We start from the raw sequence: 15,147 nt of genomic DNA on the forward strand, positions 1-15,147 counted from the left end.
GAAAAAAAAAAAAAAAAAAAAAAAAAAATCCATTGAATTCGTCCGATCCGGCCGATTATTCCTCATAGAAAATAGAAAACGCAAAGAGAGAAAAAAAATCCCTCTACTAACTTGACTTGCTGCTGGGCGCTTTTATTAATGCTGAGGTTTTGAGCTAAACTGGCAAGGCTGCTATCGAGATCACCAGTAAGGACCTTCCCAGTGGCTGGGGTCCCGGTCGTCGGGTTTGCCGGTTGTCCGGATGCTGAAATATTATTATTAGCTACAGAGACAAGGCTATTGGGTTTAAGGATAGCGGCCAAACCATCAAAACCGCGAAAAGATGAAATGTAGAAGTAACAAATATAAAAGATACACTGAAGCTCGGCCAACAGTAAGTAAGCAGCTGAATGAAGCAAACGTTGTGTTTAATGAGGAGAGGCGAGAGTTGCTCTTGTATCGATTGGCTTGTCAATTTTGTTGTAAAATGCTTACAGTGAAGGTACATGTGTGACATTTTATCGATATTAATTATAAAAATGTATTTATATTTATGTAAATTACGATTATTAACAAGTACGACGTAATGAATGAACAAAACAAAAACAAAACAAAACAAAAACAAAAAAAAACAAAAAAAAAACAAAAAGATAACCTTAAATTTCATTTTCTTATGTGAAACTTATGTATAAACGGGAAAACATTAGAATGCGTAATAAGCACGATTTCTACAATGATAAATTAAAATAAATTCTTTATGTGTAACATGCAACAAAAAGCACAACAATATATGCAAAAAGCGTTTGTTATTTAAAACTAGTGCTATGACTTAGATGGGTACTAACTACTAAATTGTGTCCAATAAATAATATCCCACCATAGAGTTCATACTATTATTAGTTTATAAGATTCCCAGGCTTATATGAGCATTATCAATATTTAAATAGCGAAATTTCCGGCTAAACAAAGAGCAAATATAAAAAAAATGAAATCTAAAGAATAAAGTAGATGTAAATTTCATATTAAAATCATCATTATCATGTTAATGGCAGTGAAATATTACTTTTATTATTATAATCTTTGTAAAGCCAGAAGTTTCGTCATCAAAATATCGAATAGTAAATATTTTAAAAAAAGATTTTTTATTTACATGACAACACAAATTTTTTGTAAATTTAATCAACATACAATGTTCGAGCGTGGATAAACGAAGCAATATTTATTCATTGTTATAGTGGATCAAAGTTTTGTTTAACCATTCATTAAAGTATAAAGTTCATTTCATAACTAAATTAGCTTTAGTCTGAAAAATTGCATCTATGAATGTTGAAATATCAGTAGAGTAGACAATAAGAAGGCAAAAGCAATATATGAAATTGCTTACTGAAGAAACAGATGAAAAAAATCAATTATATATATATATATAAAAAAAAAAAAAAAAAAAAAAAAAAAAAAAAAAAAAAAAATGCATTTCTAACAATTCTTTACTTGTTAAAAATCAAACGTACCATTTATTAAAATAATCCACGATATTCTTAATTACATATGAAAGAGCAATTTGTAAAATTTATTCGACAATTTGATAACTAAATCTTGCCATCATAAATTAAAAATACTTCCTTTAAAAACAGTTATGTGTGCTAATTGAAAGGATAGAAGGTAGTATGTTTTTTTTTTTCTTTTTGGAATAGTCACCACTAGTGCAAGGCTGCTCTTTCGCTTTTATTGTACCAACGAAAAGAGATACTTTTAGGCGCACGTTCAGGATAGCCTAATATTCTTTGCCTGGCTTGTACAATAGAACTAATAAACAAATAATAATAACAATTGATAAGAAATAATAACTCATATACCGTCATCATAAATCCTATGGTTATTAAATTAATTGGCTTATCTCTAGTTAATTCGTGGTTAAGATAAATTTAAAACATAAACAGCTCACAATCAGATTAAACAAACATCAATTAAACTATGTATTAAGACAGAGTCCATGAGGTAAAGATTGATCATTCGGAATAATAATAATTAATAATTTTAATTTACGCATTTACACGCATGTATTGTAAAGTTTTAGTTATAATATAAATTATTGATAATGATTGAGAGATTGAAAATCACAAAACAAAAATAATTAAAATATTAAATGTGACTGTGATGCGATAATATAAATAAAACTATTGCCTATGATATTATATATCAAATCTAAATTTCCACATTGTATCACACAAAATTAGCAAGAAAAGAAGAAAAGTGAATTTTTATTTTATTATTCAATTAACGCAAACAATTTTTTATAACAAGTTTACATGTACTATCGTAATAAACACACTAACAACCAGTAAAACTTAAAGTAACACTTTAAGTAACCTAATTGTATCTTGAAACTATCAAATGTGATCATACAATATTAATTGTAATATCACCTTGTCGTAACGACACATGCGACAATATTAAAGGTAAGCCAATGTTTTGCCTTTGTCAATTTATTTTGCCAACTAGAGTATAATCTATTATTAAATACATCTAATTTATATTTACATATGATTTACAAAAAAAAAAAAAAAAAAAAAAAAAAAAAAAAAAAAAAAAAGGGGAAAAAAAAGATAAGTAAAAAAAATAAAAATTAATAGCATTCAATACTATTTTTATAGTTTTATATTTTCCTACCAAAAACTTTTTTTTTTTTTTTTTTTTTTTTTTTTTTTTTTTTTATTATAAAACATCAAATTTCTATGATAGATTATAAGTTTTTGTTATATAAATGTCACTATTCATAATATCGATAGCATTGGCTGCATTAAATATATTCCAAATTTTAAATGTAATTCGAGAAAATTTTCAACTTAACATTTTCACAACATTAAGCTCATAAAATATGTGTAATAATTAAATAAACACACTATAATTCAATGAAATCCTTTATCTTGAAAAAATCTTGAAAAAAAAAAATCCATCATTTAATAATCATTATAATAAACGTATAGTTAACTAAAAAACGAACAATATACAAAAAAAAGTCAATTTTGAATAGTATTTTTCCCCTTCTGTAATTCAATTGTCATTTATACTTCAATCGTGACTTTGAAAATAAATCCGCAAGGAAAGTAATATAATTCTGTTATACTTTTTTCACATTATTTTACCAATGCTATTTCGGAATATTAATACATAGCTATGCAATACTTTATACGATATATATTTGTTAAAATATTTTTATTTTAATAAAATATCTCATATACAATAATTGTATGTATATTTCCAATGACCATATATATATATAAATAATTAATATTCTGTCAATATTCCAATTATTGTCTCTGACTCATAGAAATCATTATCCTTTAATTTTGTTTAAACCATGAAATGTGCATAAAATTCAAAACGTTGCGTTCCAGTATATTTCTAAAAAATAGATCCAAGCCTAAAATCTAAATATTTAATTTAATTTAATGTACTGTATTAAGAAATCTTTTTCTTTTCGCTTCATAATTATTTACTTGGTTTCTTATTTAAATTACAATAATTGATCTCAAAGTGATTATTTCAATAACGCTCTCGATCAAATAAATAAAACTATTTACAACAATAAATATGTGAATTTAATTATACGGATATAAATATTTTAAATATTAGATGGCTCATCAAATTTAGTACACATGAAACTGAAATGAGAGAAATTATAAAAATTACGATGCGAGTATTAGGTATTTTGGATGCTTAAGCTCATGGAAAAGGAGTAATATAAATCCGCAACTGTAATAATAAAAGTCTCCAATCGATTTCCTAAAATTTTCGTTCAATTATATATTTCTACATAGTCTCGTCCACAATATTCTTAGATTGTAATAAAACCGTATATTCCTCATCTATTAATCTTTTTGATTTGTCTTTACACACACACACACACGCGCGCGCGCGCGCGCGCGCGCACAATCAAGATACATGCGTATATATTGCTCAAATTTACGATCGATTAAATAAGAATTTCTTAAGTATTTAAAAGCTTCTTTATCGATAATTGAAAAGGCCATCGAAAATATTGTAAATTGTTGTAAATTTTTGTAAAATAGCAGCACTCTAAAAGGCTAGTTGGCAAAAATGAAATTTCGATCCGCGTAACAGTAGGCAACCATAAAATGCGTAAAGTAAGTACAAAAAAATATTAAACCAAGTAAGGTCGTATGAACAAAAAATTGAAACTATGGGGAAAAAAAAAAACAAAAAAAAAAAAAACAAAGTAACAGGTTGGACAATCGTAAAAATGTAATAAGCGTGACTCCGTTCTCATTGGTGGTTAGTCCCATCACCTGACATCGGCTGCTTAGCCGGGGATCCGTATCCCATGGGAAGTTGGGCTTGGGAGGGAGCGACGCCATAGCCAAGAATAGGTCCACCTTGGGGCGCCATCGGCTGTTGCCCCATGTCAAATACCGCGAAACCCTGTTGCATTTGTATCTGCTGGTACTGCTGTTGCGATTGTTGAGACTGTTGTTGCTGTTGCTGTTGCTGCTGCTGCTGCTGCTGCTGCTGTTGTTGTTGTTGCTGCTGCTGCTGCTGTTGAAGCTGGGCCTGCTGGGTGATGGGAGCAGGGCGCGAAGGAGACCCACCCAGTGCCATTCTGATGCTGTCGTTGAGATCGTCGAAAGCGCTCTTGCCGGCCTGAGCGGGCGAACCGGAGCGTGGCGTCCCCTGAGCACCCGGGGGTGGCGGTCTGGGTGGCGGCGCGGCAGTGGACTTGCTCAGGTGCTGGTCGCCGGGTTCCCCGACACCAGACTCCCCAGAAGCATGTACCACTACCCCGTCGGGCCCAAATATGTCGCCAGTCTGACCGCTCGTAGCACTGAACAGGTCTCCCGCACCCTGTTGCAATTGGCCGTCCGTCGCTTGGGAGCCCGAGGATGGGAATTCAGGAGCAAAGGGATTCGGTATGTCGGCTCCTGGGACAGCAGCTTGCGCAGAAAGTGACCAAGGTGCATTGTATGATTAGTCGATTAATGTGTGTGTGTGTGTGTGTGTGTGTGTGTGTGTGCGCTCGCGTGTGTGTGTGTGTGTGTGTAAGAGAGAGACAGAGAGAGAGAGAGAGAGAGAGAGAGAGAGAGGAGGCTCTGCTTTGTTCGTGTTTATGTTAATGATTGGTAAACATGTATTTGGACTATCATTAGCACGGTATTGTTCATCGTGGTGATATACATATTGTTGGGAAGAGAAAGAGAAAATGAAATAGAGAGCGGCTGTATAGCACACTCGCAAGCGATCTTGTTAATAAATAATACAATGTTTGATGATTTGATTTTTGTTGCTGCGTGTTATGTTTCGTCAAGACAATGTTTGCACGATGCTGTATGTCCATATCCCCCCACCACCACCACCACCACGTGCAACTTTTCACTTATAATTTCTTTTAAGCCTTACAGATATAAGCTTACTCTTTTTATTATTTACCATTTGATTATTGAGCATTTAAATAATTCTAATAAAATTAATGTTACATTTATGTTGACCTTAGTATAAATGCTAGCGAGACAGGCAATAGCGAGTGATAATTATTATCAAATTTTATTTTAATGTAAATCTGCAGCGAAAGATAATTTTAAGTGAAAAATTCCTTGACGTTAAAATTAAAAATAAATAAATCAGCCGCTTTGGAATTATGTACATGGAAGTGACGGATACGGGCAAACTATGAGCTAAACTAACGCACCACTAATATGTAACACCGTTGCTAAAATAATTGTAAAATTCTAATTGTCAAAAGAGGCACATCTTAGTTTTCATGTTTCGCATGTACATGAAAATATCTGTTAATACAATGATAAAGATAGTAGGTAACGATAGAACAAGTGATTGTCGATGTTATTTGCAAATTCTCATTAATGTCCCTTCATATCATATATAATCCACGTTTTCAAATGTAATGTATACAGGCTTAGCGGTTACCGAAACAACTAAATCGATGCTATTGATTGTGTAAACAGTAAAAGAGAACAAGAGAAAGACAGAAGTACTAAATACACCGCAAAACTTTATTGCCAACTCTCCATAATACTTACCCGACTGTTGATCTTGATTGCCAAAGACGGAGGAGAAGTTATTATCTGTAACAAAATTATTAGTTGCTGATGGTGCCACAGCAAAACCTACAAAACGAAAAAATAACAAGTGCTTGATAAAACTGAAAGAAACAATGATGAAAATAAGAAAGATAATTGCGTGCAAATCATCATGAGATATCGATATTCGAAGCAATTATAGACATTTATTAGAACGGACAGAGGCCATTTACAAATACGGCATACAATAGATTTTTATCTTTAATCATTAATCGCATTTCCCATTACCTACAGCCCCTCCCCCCTCATTATTTTTCAAATTTTAATGCCGCATAAGTAATGAATGTTATAAAAACTGTATTTTTTTTTTGTCAAAGACTCGACTTTTCGACAGCTCATATGAATATCTGAGAGTGCACAATGATGATCGATGGAATAAATGTGACGAAACTGAAAAATAAAACTAAATAAAATAACAATTCTACAAAATTTCTTTATTTACCATTACCATTAGTCATCCACATATTATTCTGTACCGATGTCGGTGGTGCTGCGGTAGGTTGCGATCCTCCAAACATGTCCGCAAAAGGATTCCCTGCTAGTTGCAACAGATCGTCCGATGCTTTCTGTTGATACGCAAGACAAAAGAGTAACGATTCATTCGTATAAATTCATTAAGACTGCATAATCCGTATGTGCAATTAATAATTATTATTTTCTCTTCGAATCTCATGAATAAAAATAATTTTCATTTTCATAGCTCTCGATAGAATCAAATGATTTAATCAGCTATCGGTATATGAAATTTTCTTCCTTATCTTCTCACAGTAGATCATTATTAAATTAGATAACGAAGATATTTCTTTTTTTAACAATGAATATAGAATAAGTTATATTAACGAAACATTGAGACTTTATATGATTATCGAAATTATTAAAGCGGCTAAACTATTTAAAAAAAAAAAAAAAAAAAAAAAAAAAAAAAAATCCAAATGTCATGATGCTAATAATGTGAAATCTTTAACTTCTTGAATTTCAATCTAAAAATCTATAATTGAAGAGATGTCAAGTATTATATTCGATGTACCTGACTATCTGTAGTTGATGCTCCGCCGAAAAGATCAACGATTGGCTGATTGACATTGTTGGTCGGAGAACTGAGAAATGGATTCGTGCTAGGTCCACCCGTCGGAGATTGTACCTTGGCCTAATAATAATAATTATTATTATTCTTATTTATTTTCACTTGCTCAAAATGTAACATTAATCATAACACAAGGATACTGTCGAAATATAATTTTTCCATAAACAATCGATTCTCTTCTCTTCTCTTCTTACAACAAAGGCACAAGTAAAATACATTTAAGCGGATAGATTTTAATTTTCCGATAGAAGCATTATCAGAGATCGGATCAAAACATTTCTAAGTTATTAAAAGCCTAAGGCAAATTAAAACGATAGTATGATATAAATAAAAATTCGAAATATGAGAAGAAAAAAATTCATTGCCACGATGTTAATTATGAAATTAATTGCATAACGATGAAATTAGCGCTGATTAGTTCATTGAGAATATAATATCTAACGTTATGATATAATTATTTAATTATTTATAATTATTTATACGTATTTAAAGTATATATCAAATAAATATCCTAATGAGTGTAAGAAAGTTGATGACAGGTTACTTCGATCTTCGTGGCTTTCGACACGAATATTTCACGCTTTTCCATCAGAATTGAATAAAGCGACCAAGAATCGAGAATTGACTTATCGCTTATAAGTGGAGAAAAAGAAATGACAATGTTACCTTATATTGATTCATGACGGCTTCCTCCTCGGCGAGGGCCTGCTGCCTAAGTGCTTCGTCTATGTGTCCATTGCCGGTATTCTCCAGGCGTTGATTACTTGCTGCTGTCCCGAAGGCAGTGCTGGTGGAATATAGGGCGGACACTCCCGACTTTACATTCGTTCGATTGCTGCTTTTGGGGTCAGTTGTACGGGAGGCATAGATAGGTGAAGAAAGAGAGAATGGAAAGCGGAGAGCGCGAAGAGATACAAGAGACAGAGAGAAAAGAGGAATAAAGTGAGGAAGAGATAATGATAGTCGAAGGGAGCGGTTGTAATGTGTTACAAAATTGATGCAGGGATTATTTTTTTTTTTTATTTTTTTTTTTTTTTTTTTTTTTCAAGTAAAAAAATGATGAAGAGACGTTGATGGTGGGAGTTGATAATAGATTAAAAAAAAAAAGAAAAAAAGAAAAAAAAAAGAAAAAAAAAGAAAAAAAAAGAAGGAGAAGAGAAAAAGAAAAAAAAAACGGTGTAGTACATATAAATGCAGATTTACGTAGAAATTAAGTTTATATGTTAATAAAGTGGTGGCTCAAGATAATTGTTTTCATATGTGTTAGTAATGTGTTATACTTTTTCTTATCTAAAAGAATTACCACATGCTTAACGATTAACATTACGTGAATATCCTGGGGGAAGAATTACTTGCAGTACTTCAAAAATTATATTAAAGGTTTTAGAATATGTTTAATTAATTCAAAGATATTTATTTATTTCATTTTTCACCAATGCTCCATAAATTTACTAAAAAGTACATCGATTTTTCACCCAGGCTCCCAAGTAAATTAGCGCCTAATAATATAAGACTTTTCGCATAATTTATATGTCATAAAAAGAAATAACTTATTTAATTTGACGATTTATCAATTAAAATGAAACTTTCATGCATAACTAAATTCGTGTTCATATACAATAAAGATGGGGTAATGTTACATTTTTATTTAAGCTTATGAATATTAGTATATACAGCAATGTATAATATAACAATGAATAAATTAATTTACTATAAAAATATAATTGATGTACTTAATTAATTGACTATATACTTTTGCTACTGAGTAAGCCTTGAAATTTAAAAAAACATTAAAATATTAATTTAACATTTATACTTCCATTGATTTCATTTTCTTAATATAGTGTTAAGAATTTAAGATGTTTTTTTTTTTTTTTTTTTCATTTAATTTTGCCGAGGTAATAAAAACGTGGTTGAAGTTTGGTGAAAATAATTTCACATAAACTCATGGAAATATTCGATCATATTAAGTCAATAAATTTTGCCAATGTTATTTGCATATAAATTTTAGTGGAACAGAAAAAAATATATCGACAAAAAATAATACAGCTTTGTGTATTTATGTATTTTTGTTGATTATTTTTTAAATACATTAATTTTATTATATTAACGACATTAAGAACAAAGTATGCAACTTCAATAAATAATATAGAATAGATTAATTTAGATGAAACGTTTCTTAAATAATCTAATAGTTATATACTATGTATATAAATTTTTATTTAAAATTTAATGAAACATTGAATTTTATTTTTCATTAATTTGTGATATATAAAAGATAAGATAAAACTTTTTAGAATGATTGAAAAATTTTTATATTTCTTTAAAAGACTGCCTGCCTTTCCTGCTTTGTTTTCAAAAATTAACAAACAGCTAATGTACAATTTATATTTATTAACAATTACATTTTCATCCGTGTAGTTTTGTAGAATAACAAAATGAAATCAACTAATATATAATAATCAACTAAATATAATAATCCTTCAAAGTTTTAGCAACCTTAATATGGTTTGAAATAGCGTAATTCATTTTAGTTCTTGAAATTATAATATTCACTATTATACGTAATACACACATATAATATAAATGGTATAGACATAATAAAAAGAAAATTGTATGTGAACATTGTGTGTTAATTTTGTGCATTCAAAATAAAATATAAAAACTTGGGTTAATGTTAATTAAATGATTCAAGATTTTGGTGCACATGATTTATGAACGATGCAAGGTTTATGGATGGAATTATGATAAAGGAAATAGTTAAAAATATGTCCATATAAATTAATTTTTATATGTAAGAATTTCATTCCAATTACTCGTACGTAATTATATTATATTATCAGCATATTAAATAATGACAGAATGAAATTCAATCCAATTAAAAGTAAATGGACATACTAACAGCAAAAGAGAAAGAGAATTCCAATTATAATCCCAGGCATAAATAATCTTTAGAAAAATTTATTATAGACAAATATTATTCCTCCAACAAAACAATATTTATCATTCACCTTGACATATATATTATAAATTAGTGCAATTGAACAAAGAACGTAGCTCTTTGTATTTTTCATAAATCATTTTATGGTAATAAAATAGCATTGATATATATTAATTAATAAATGCGAAACCGATACAAATATGATTATGTTATCACTGTTTCCCAATTTCTATTAGAATGCATAGTATAAAATCATAAAAAACATTGACTTACCTTGCCGATTGAGTCGGTGTATTGGCCGCCGAGCCTTTTCTACCCTCCAACGAAGCAAGATGTTGTTCCAATGCGTCTAGCAAACTACTGGGAGCCTGGGTAAGGACAATGTTGGATGAATGTTTGAAAATAAATTCTGTGTCATTTAAACAAAATCTGCGCAGTCAAAGTAAAATAGAAAATGCAACATTTACGGGTTCGAGATTGAAACGATGGATTATTGATGATTTTTCATTTGATTTGGCTAATATGCGACTAGTATGTGACGATACTTATCGAACTGTGGAGGAATGTAAAAGCTTTTACAATATCAGATAAAAAAAAAAAAAAAAAAAAAACTAATTATACGTAATAACAATTTGTAAGTAATTGTCGTTTGAGAGTAAAAGAATTTAGAAATGAAAAGGAACTAAATTTACGTTGTAAGAAAACAAACGTATGTGAAAAAAGTCAGTTAATACAAGCTTCACTCAACAGTGCACGGGTTATAAGATATTTATTAACATTTTATTTAAGCATTTGTGAAAATTATCTATAAGAATTTAAAGTGACATTAATATGTTAAATAACAATTTTATTTTATACACATTACAATAAACTATTCAGAATTTTTAAGAATCATGTTGAACGAGTGACTAATAGAATGTTTATTTTAAATGATATTTTCCTAGCATTCTCTCTCACCCTCCCCCCCTACCCCCCCCCCTCTCTCTCTCTTTCGTATTTATGTTAATCAACTATTTTAAATATATTATGCAGTATACGATTATACAGTTGAAATTTTAATACTAAATAATACTTTAGATCTCTTATTATCATATTATTATAATAAATAGCTCAAACACCATACATTTTTTAATGATTGAAATACTACATCTGCATTTACAGCTTCAATATTAAAACTTTATAATTGATTAAAATGGTTTAATTATTATTACAGATGCCAATATTATGTATCCAAAAATGTTCGTAATTTTTTTAAATTTTAATAACAATAATAAATAATAAGATAGTTGATAAGTTCAATCGTTATTTTAATGTTAAATTATTAAGAATCTTGGCACCTTATTTAATATGAGATAAATTAATATTATTATACGTAATTATTTTATATTTCAATGATCTGAAATTAATGAAATAAAAAAGAAAACTAAAAGAAAGAAAAGTTCCGATAATTTTTAGTAAAAAATATTCATAAATATTAAAATTAACGAAATTCTGAATCTTTTAAAAAGCTTAAGTACAAACATTACCGAGTTATTAAAACATTTCGTAAATAAATTATTTTCTTCCATATTAATAAAATAAAAATCATTTTATTTGAGTACTTTATTAAAATATTTTTTATCTTACATTAATATATCTTACCTTTGTAAGATCTGGAAGCTCACCTTTGTCTATACCTACATTCTATAAAATAAAGTAAAACGCTATTAATTAATCTATTAGTTAATACTATATGTATATTATTATTATAATACATTTACTATTCTCCATTCGATTCAAATATAATAAAAAGAGAAACGTACCTCTGCAACTTTTAAAAATTCTCCTACTCTATCCATTCTTATAAGAAATTTTTTATACAAGTCCAAAGCGTCTCTACATTGTTTCTTATTCATATCGAAGTATTTTTCTGAAATAAAAATAATATAAAAATTCATTATAGAATTAATACTTGATTAGAGTATAAAATATTATTTAAAAAAAATACATTATTCAATACATTATCTACTTTTTTTTTTTTGTTGTTTTTTTTTTTTTTTTTTTTTTTAATATTTATCTCGTAATACATAAGATAAATAAATAAAAATTCTTAAAATTAAATTTGAAAAGAATTGAAAATTATTTTTAAAAAATGTATATAATTATTTATACAAAATTATATTTCAAATGTTACCGTAATATTGGCTTATCTACAATCTAAATGAAAATGAAAGCATACAAAATTTCATCTAAAAGAATTGTCTATTGATATTTGATTTACCACACCAAGTATGTGTTATAATTGAAAGGGATTTAAATGATTATATTAAAGGGACAGCGATAGCGACCGAAGCCACCTTAAACATTAGCAAAATTGCATATTACAATATTCTTACGAAAGTACTCTCACCTAAGAGATTGATGATACCGTCGTTATAACAAGCAAATAACCGAATGAGATCTCGGAACAGTAGCATAAATGCCATACTGATGACTCCGTTCGTAAGATCATTGGCTGAGCAGTCAAATTCGAGCAATGAGTCAAGCTGTGCTTGTAATACCGGCAGCGTCTTCAGTAATTTCTCCGCGTTCATTGTCCGTAGTGTTCCATCATCCTTCCTGCAAGGACAAAGAATAAGCAGTTTAGTAATAACGCTAATAAAAATTGAGAGCGGAACAAGAACAGTCGTTTTCACGACTAGACTCTAGTGTATTAAACTAAACATCAGTGTGCCGGTAATGTTTTTCTTGTTTCTTTTTTTTTTTTTTTTGTTTTTTGTTTTTGTCTTTGTTTTTGTTTTTGTTTTCTCCACTCAATTGAATTAAAATTTTGCAATCATCTTAAATTACAATAACTATATTAAATTGTTATAATAGAAAGAAAGGCATTCAAAAATATTTTAATCTCTCTTCATATATTAAATATATTAAATTGATTTATTCGATTATGTTCATTTTTAAAATTGAAATATTTTTTCATAAAATGTATATATCGAGGATACAATAAATATTATCATATTTCAATATTTTCCGCAGCTTACCCCCTTTTCACTTTGCAGAAATCAAAAGCAACAGTCCTATAAGAAAGAGCCTTTTCGTTTAAGTATTTTGCGTACCTCCTGATGAATGGCGACATGTCGTATCCTATTAATACATTAAATAATTAATACTATAATATATACATTAACAAGTATTAAGAAACTCGAGCCAAAATTAAATACTTTTACGATTTACTTAAAGATAGAAAGAAAAAAAGTTAATGCAACTTATTCATTATATAAGGAAATTACTCACATTGACAATTTTAATTATGCATAATATTTCAATTAATAAATACTACCAATTACCTCGAAATATTTTCAAATTCATAATCATAATTTACATAAATAACCAGTAAAGCACAATCTACGATTCAAATTATTGAAACACTCAAATTGTAAAAGTTAACAAATTTATTTCTGAGAAGAAATAACGATAAAATATGAATTGTGTAAATATATTTTGATACAATTAATAAAGTTGATTGAATTTCTGCTGCTTCTCTCACTTATAGTACGCGACTGTTCCATTAGAACTATCAAATTCAATAAAAAATTTTAAAACGTCCACTAAAATATTTAGCATAATTAATTTAATGGAAAAAATAAAAAAAATAATAACACTTTTACAAATTCATAACAATATTCAATTTTCCAATTACTATAATTATATAAAACATAATTAATTTTACAAACTAAAATACACTCAAATTTTCCACTGTAAATTAATATTGAAAGAATATTAAAGAAAAACACTAGATAAACAGTTTAACAAATATAAGACTCGAGCTTCTTAATTTAGTAACAAGCTAAAATCACTCAAAAAGAACAAATAAAAATCAAATTAGAATGATGATTAAAAAAAAAAAAAAAAAAAAAAAAAAAAAAAAAAAAAAAAAAAGTAATTAAAGCAAGAGGGAATTAAAACGTGTAAGGAAATCTCAAAGTGATGGAGGACTCACCCACGCGTGCTCCTGCTGCGCCCACAGAACAGAAAGAAAAATATTCCAGGTTAGTCAAGTTGCCACGAATGAAGATAAATTCAGACACGGGTATACTTCGTTAATAATTTTTTCTAATCAATTGTCGTCATATTACTACGCTAATGAATAAACTTATAAAAGTTATCAATAAAATGAATATATAGAATCCTTAATTACTACATAAATTTTTTTTTTTTTATCCAATTAATTTAGTATGTAATACAGTAACATATGTAGTTTTGGGCAAAAAATTACATGCAATAAAAATACTCTATTTCTAAATTATCAAATACCTAGGCATTTTTCGTTTCTACTATCTGCCAATGATGATTACATAAAAATCATAAAAATATGGCCATTTACAATGTTATTTTCATAATAATATTAAATTAAATTTTCGGAACTAATGGAAATGTACTCATGTCTGAATAAGAAATAATATTGCAATTAAACAAGTTAAGATATTTATAAATATATTACTATTACAAAATATTTATGTTATCATTACATAAAGATAATGCATAAAGGGAAGTAAAATGCAAAAGTGGGAAAGATGCATATAAAGAGAATGACAATGTGTTAGAGAAATATAGAAAGAGAACACAGTGAAGAAATTGAGCAGACATAGAAAAGTGATTTTCACATTACAACGTAGCTATTATAAATATATTCTTCCTTCTCAATTTACACACACATACATATATATATATATATATATATATATATATATATATATATATATGTATGTGGTAAAGGATATCAGTAATGAGATCGTAAGCTTAAATTTTATACAAATAATTCTAACTATTAACATAATTCATAGGCATGTAAGAAAGGTAAGAATTCAATATTATATTTTCTGCATTACGTGAAATAGAATAATTACAAAATAATAAAAGCTTATTCTACAATTCTACTTACAATATTTAATTAATAAAAAGTTCTAATATTTATTTTTAATTGAAGAATCCATTGGAAAGAAATTATCATAGATATACATTCAATTTTCTGAAAATTTTTATAAGTAAAATTT

General features: G+C 28.2%; 1 protein-coding gene across 11 annotated transcripts in view; it reads right to left on the reverse strand.

Annotated features, from left to right (window-relative positions):
• lap (phosphatidylinositol-binding clathrin assembly protein lap) overlaps positions 1-15,147 on the reverse strand; it is a 68,170-nt gene that overhangs the window by 5,802 nt on the left and 47,221 nt on the right. The window contains exons 5-16 of one of the 11 annotated variants that reach the window (XM_011499908.1): positions 14,094-14,117; positions 13,135-13,237; positions 12,504-12,712; positions 11,917-12,023; positions 11,756-11,797; positions 10,388-10,482; positions 7,840-7,960; positions 7,117-7,236; positions 6,532-6,655; positions 6,030-6,116; positions 4,470-4,928; positions 112-211 (exon numbers count right to left, since the gene is read on the reverse strand). In XM_011499908.1, the coding sequence (XP_011498210.1) occupies positions 112-211; positions 4,470-4,928; positions 6,030-6,116; positions 6,532-6,655; positions 7,117-7,236; positions 7,840-7,960; positions 10,388-10,482; positions 11,756-11,797; positions 11,917-12,023; positions 12,504-12,712; positions 13,135-13,237; positions 14,094-14,117 (1,591 nt within the window). Of the gene's footprint in view, positions 1-111; positions 245-4,469; positions 4,929-6,029; positions 6,117-6,531; positions 6,656-7,116; positions 7,237-7,839; positions 8,012-10,387; positions 10,483-11,755; positions 11,798-11,916; positions 12,024-12,503; positions 12,713-13,134; positions 13,238-14,093; positions 14,118-15,147 lie in introns of all 11 variants that reach the window. The other 10 variants (XM_011499906.1, XM_011499907.1, XM_011499905.1 and 7 more) reach the window with 10 other exon arrangements.

This window comes from Ceratosolen solmsi, unplaced genomic scaffold (assembly GCF_000503995.2).
Source record: "Ceratosolen solmsi marchali unplaced genomic scaffold, CerSol_1.0 scaffold41, whole genome shotgun sequence".
In the NCBI taxonomy this organism is placed as follows: Eukaryota; Metazoa; Arthropoda; class Insecta; order Hymenoptera; family Agaonidae; genus Ceratosolen; species Ceratosolen solmsi.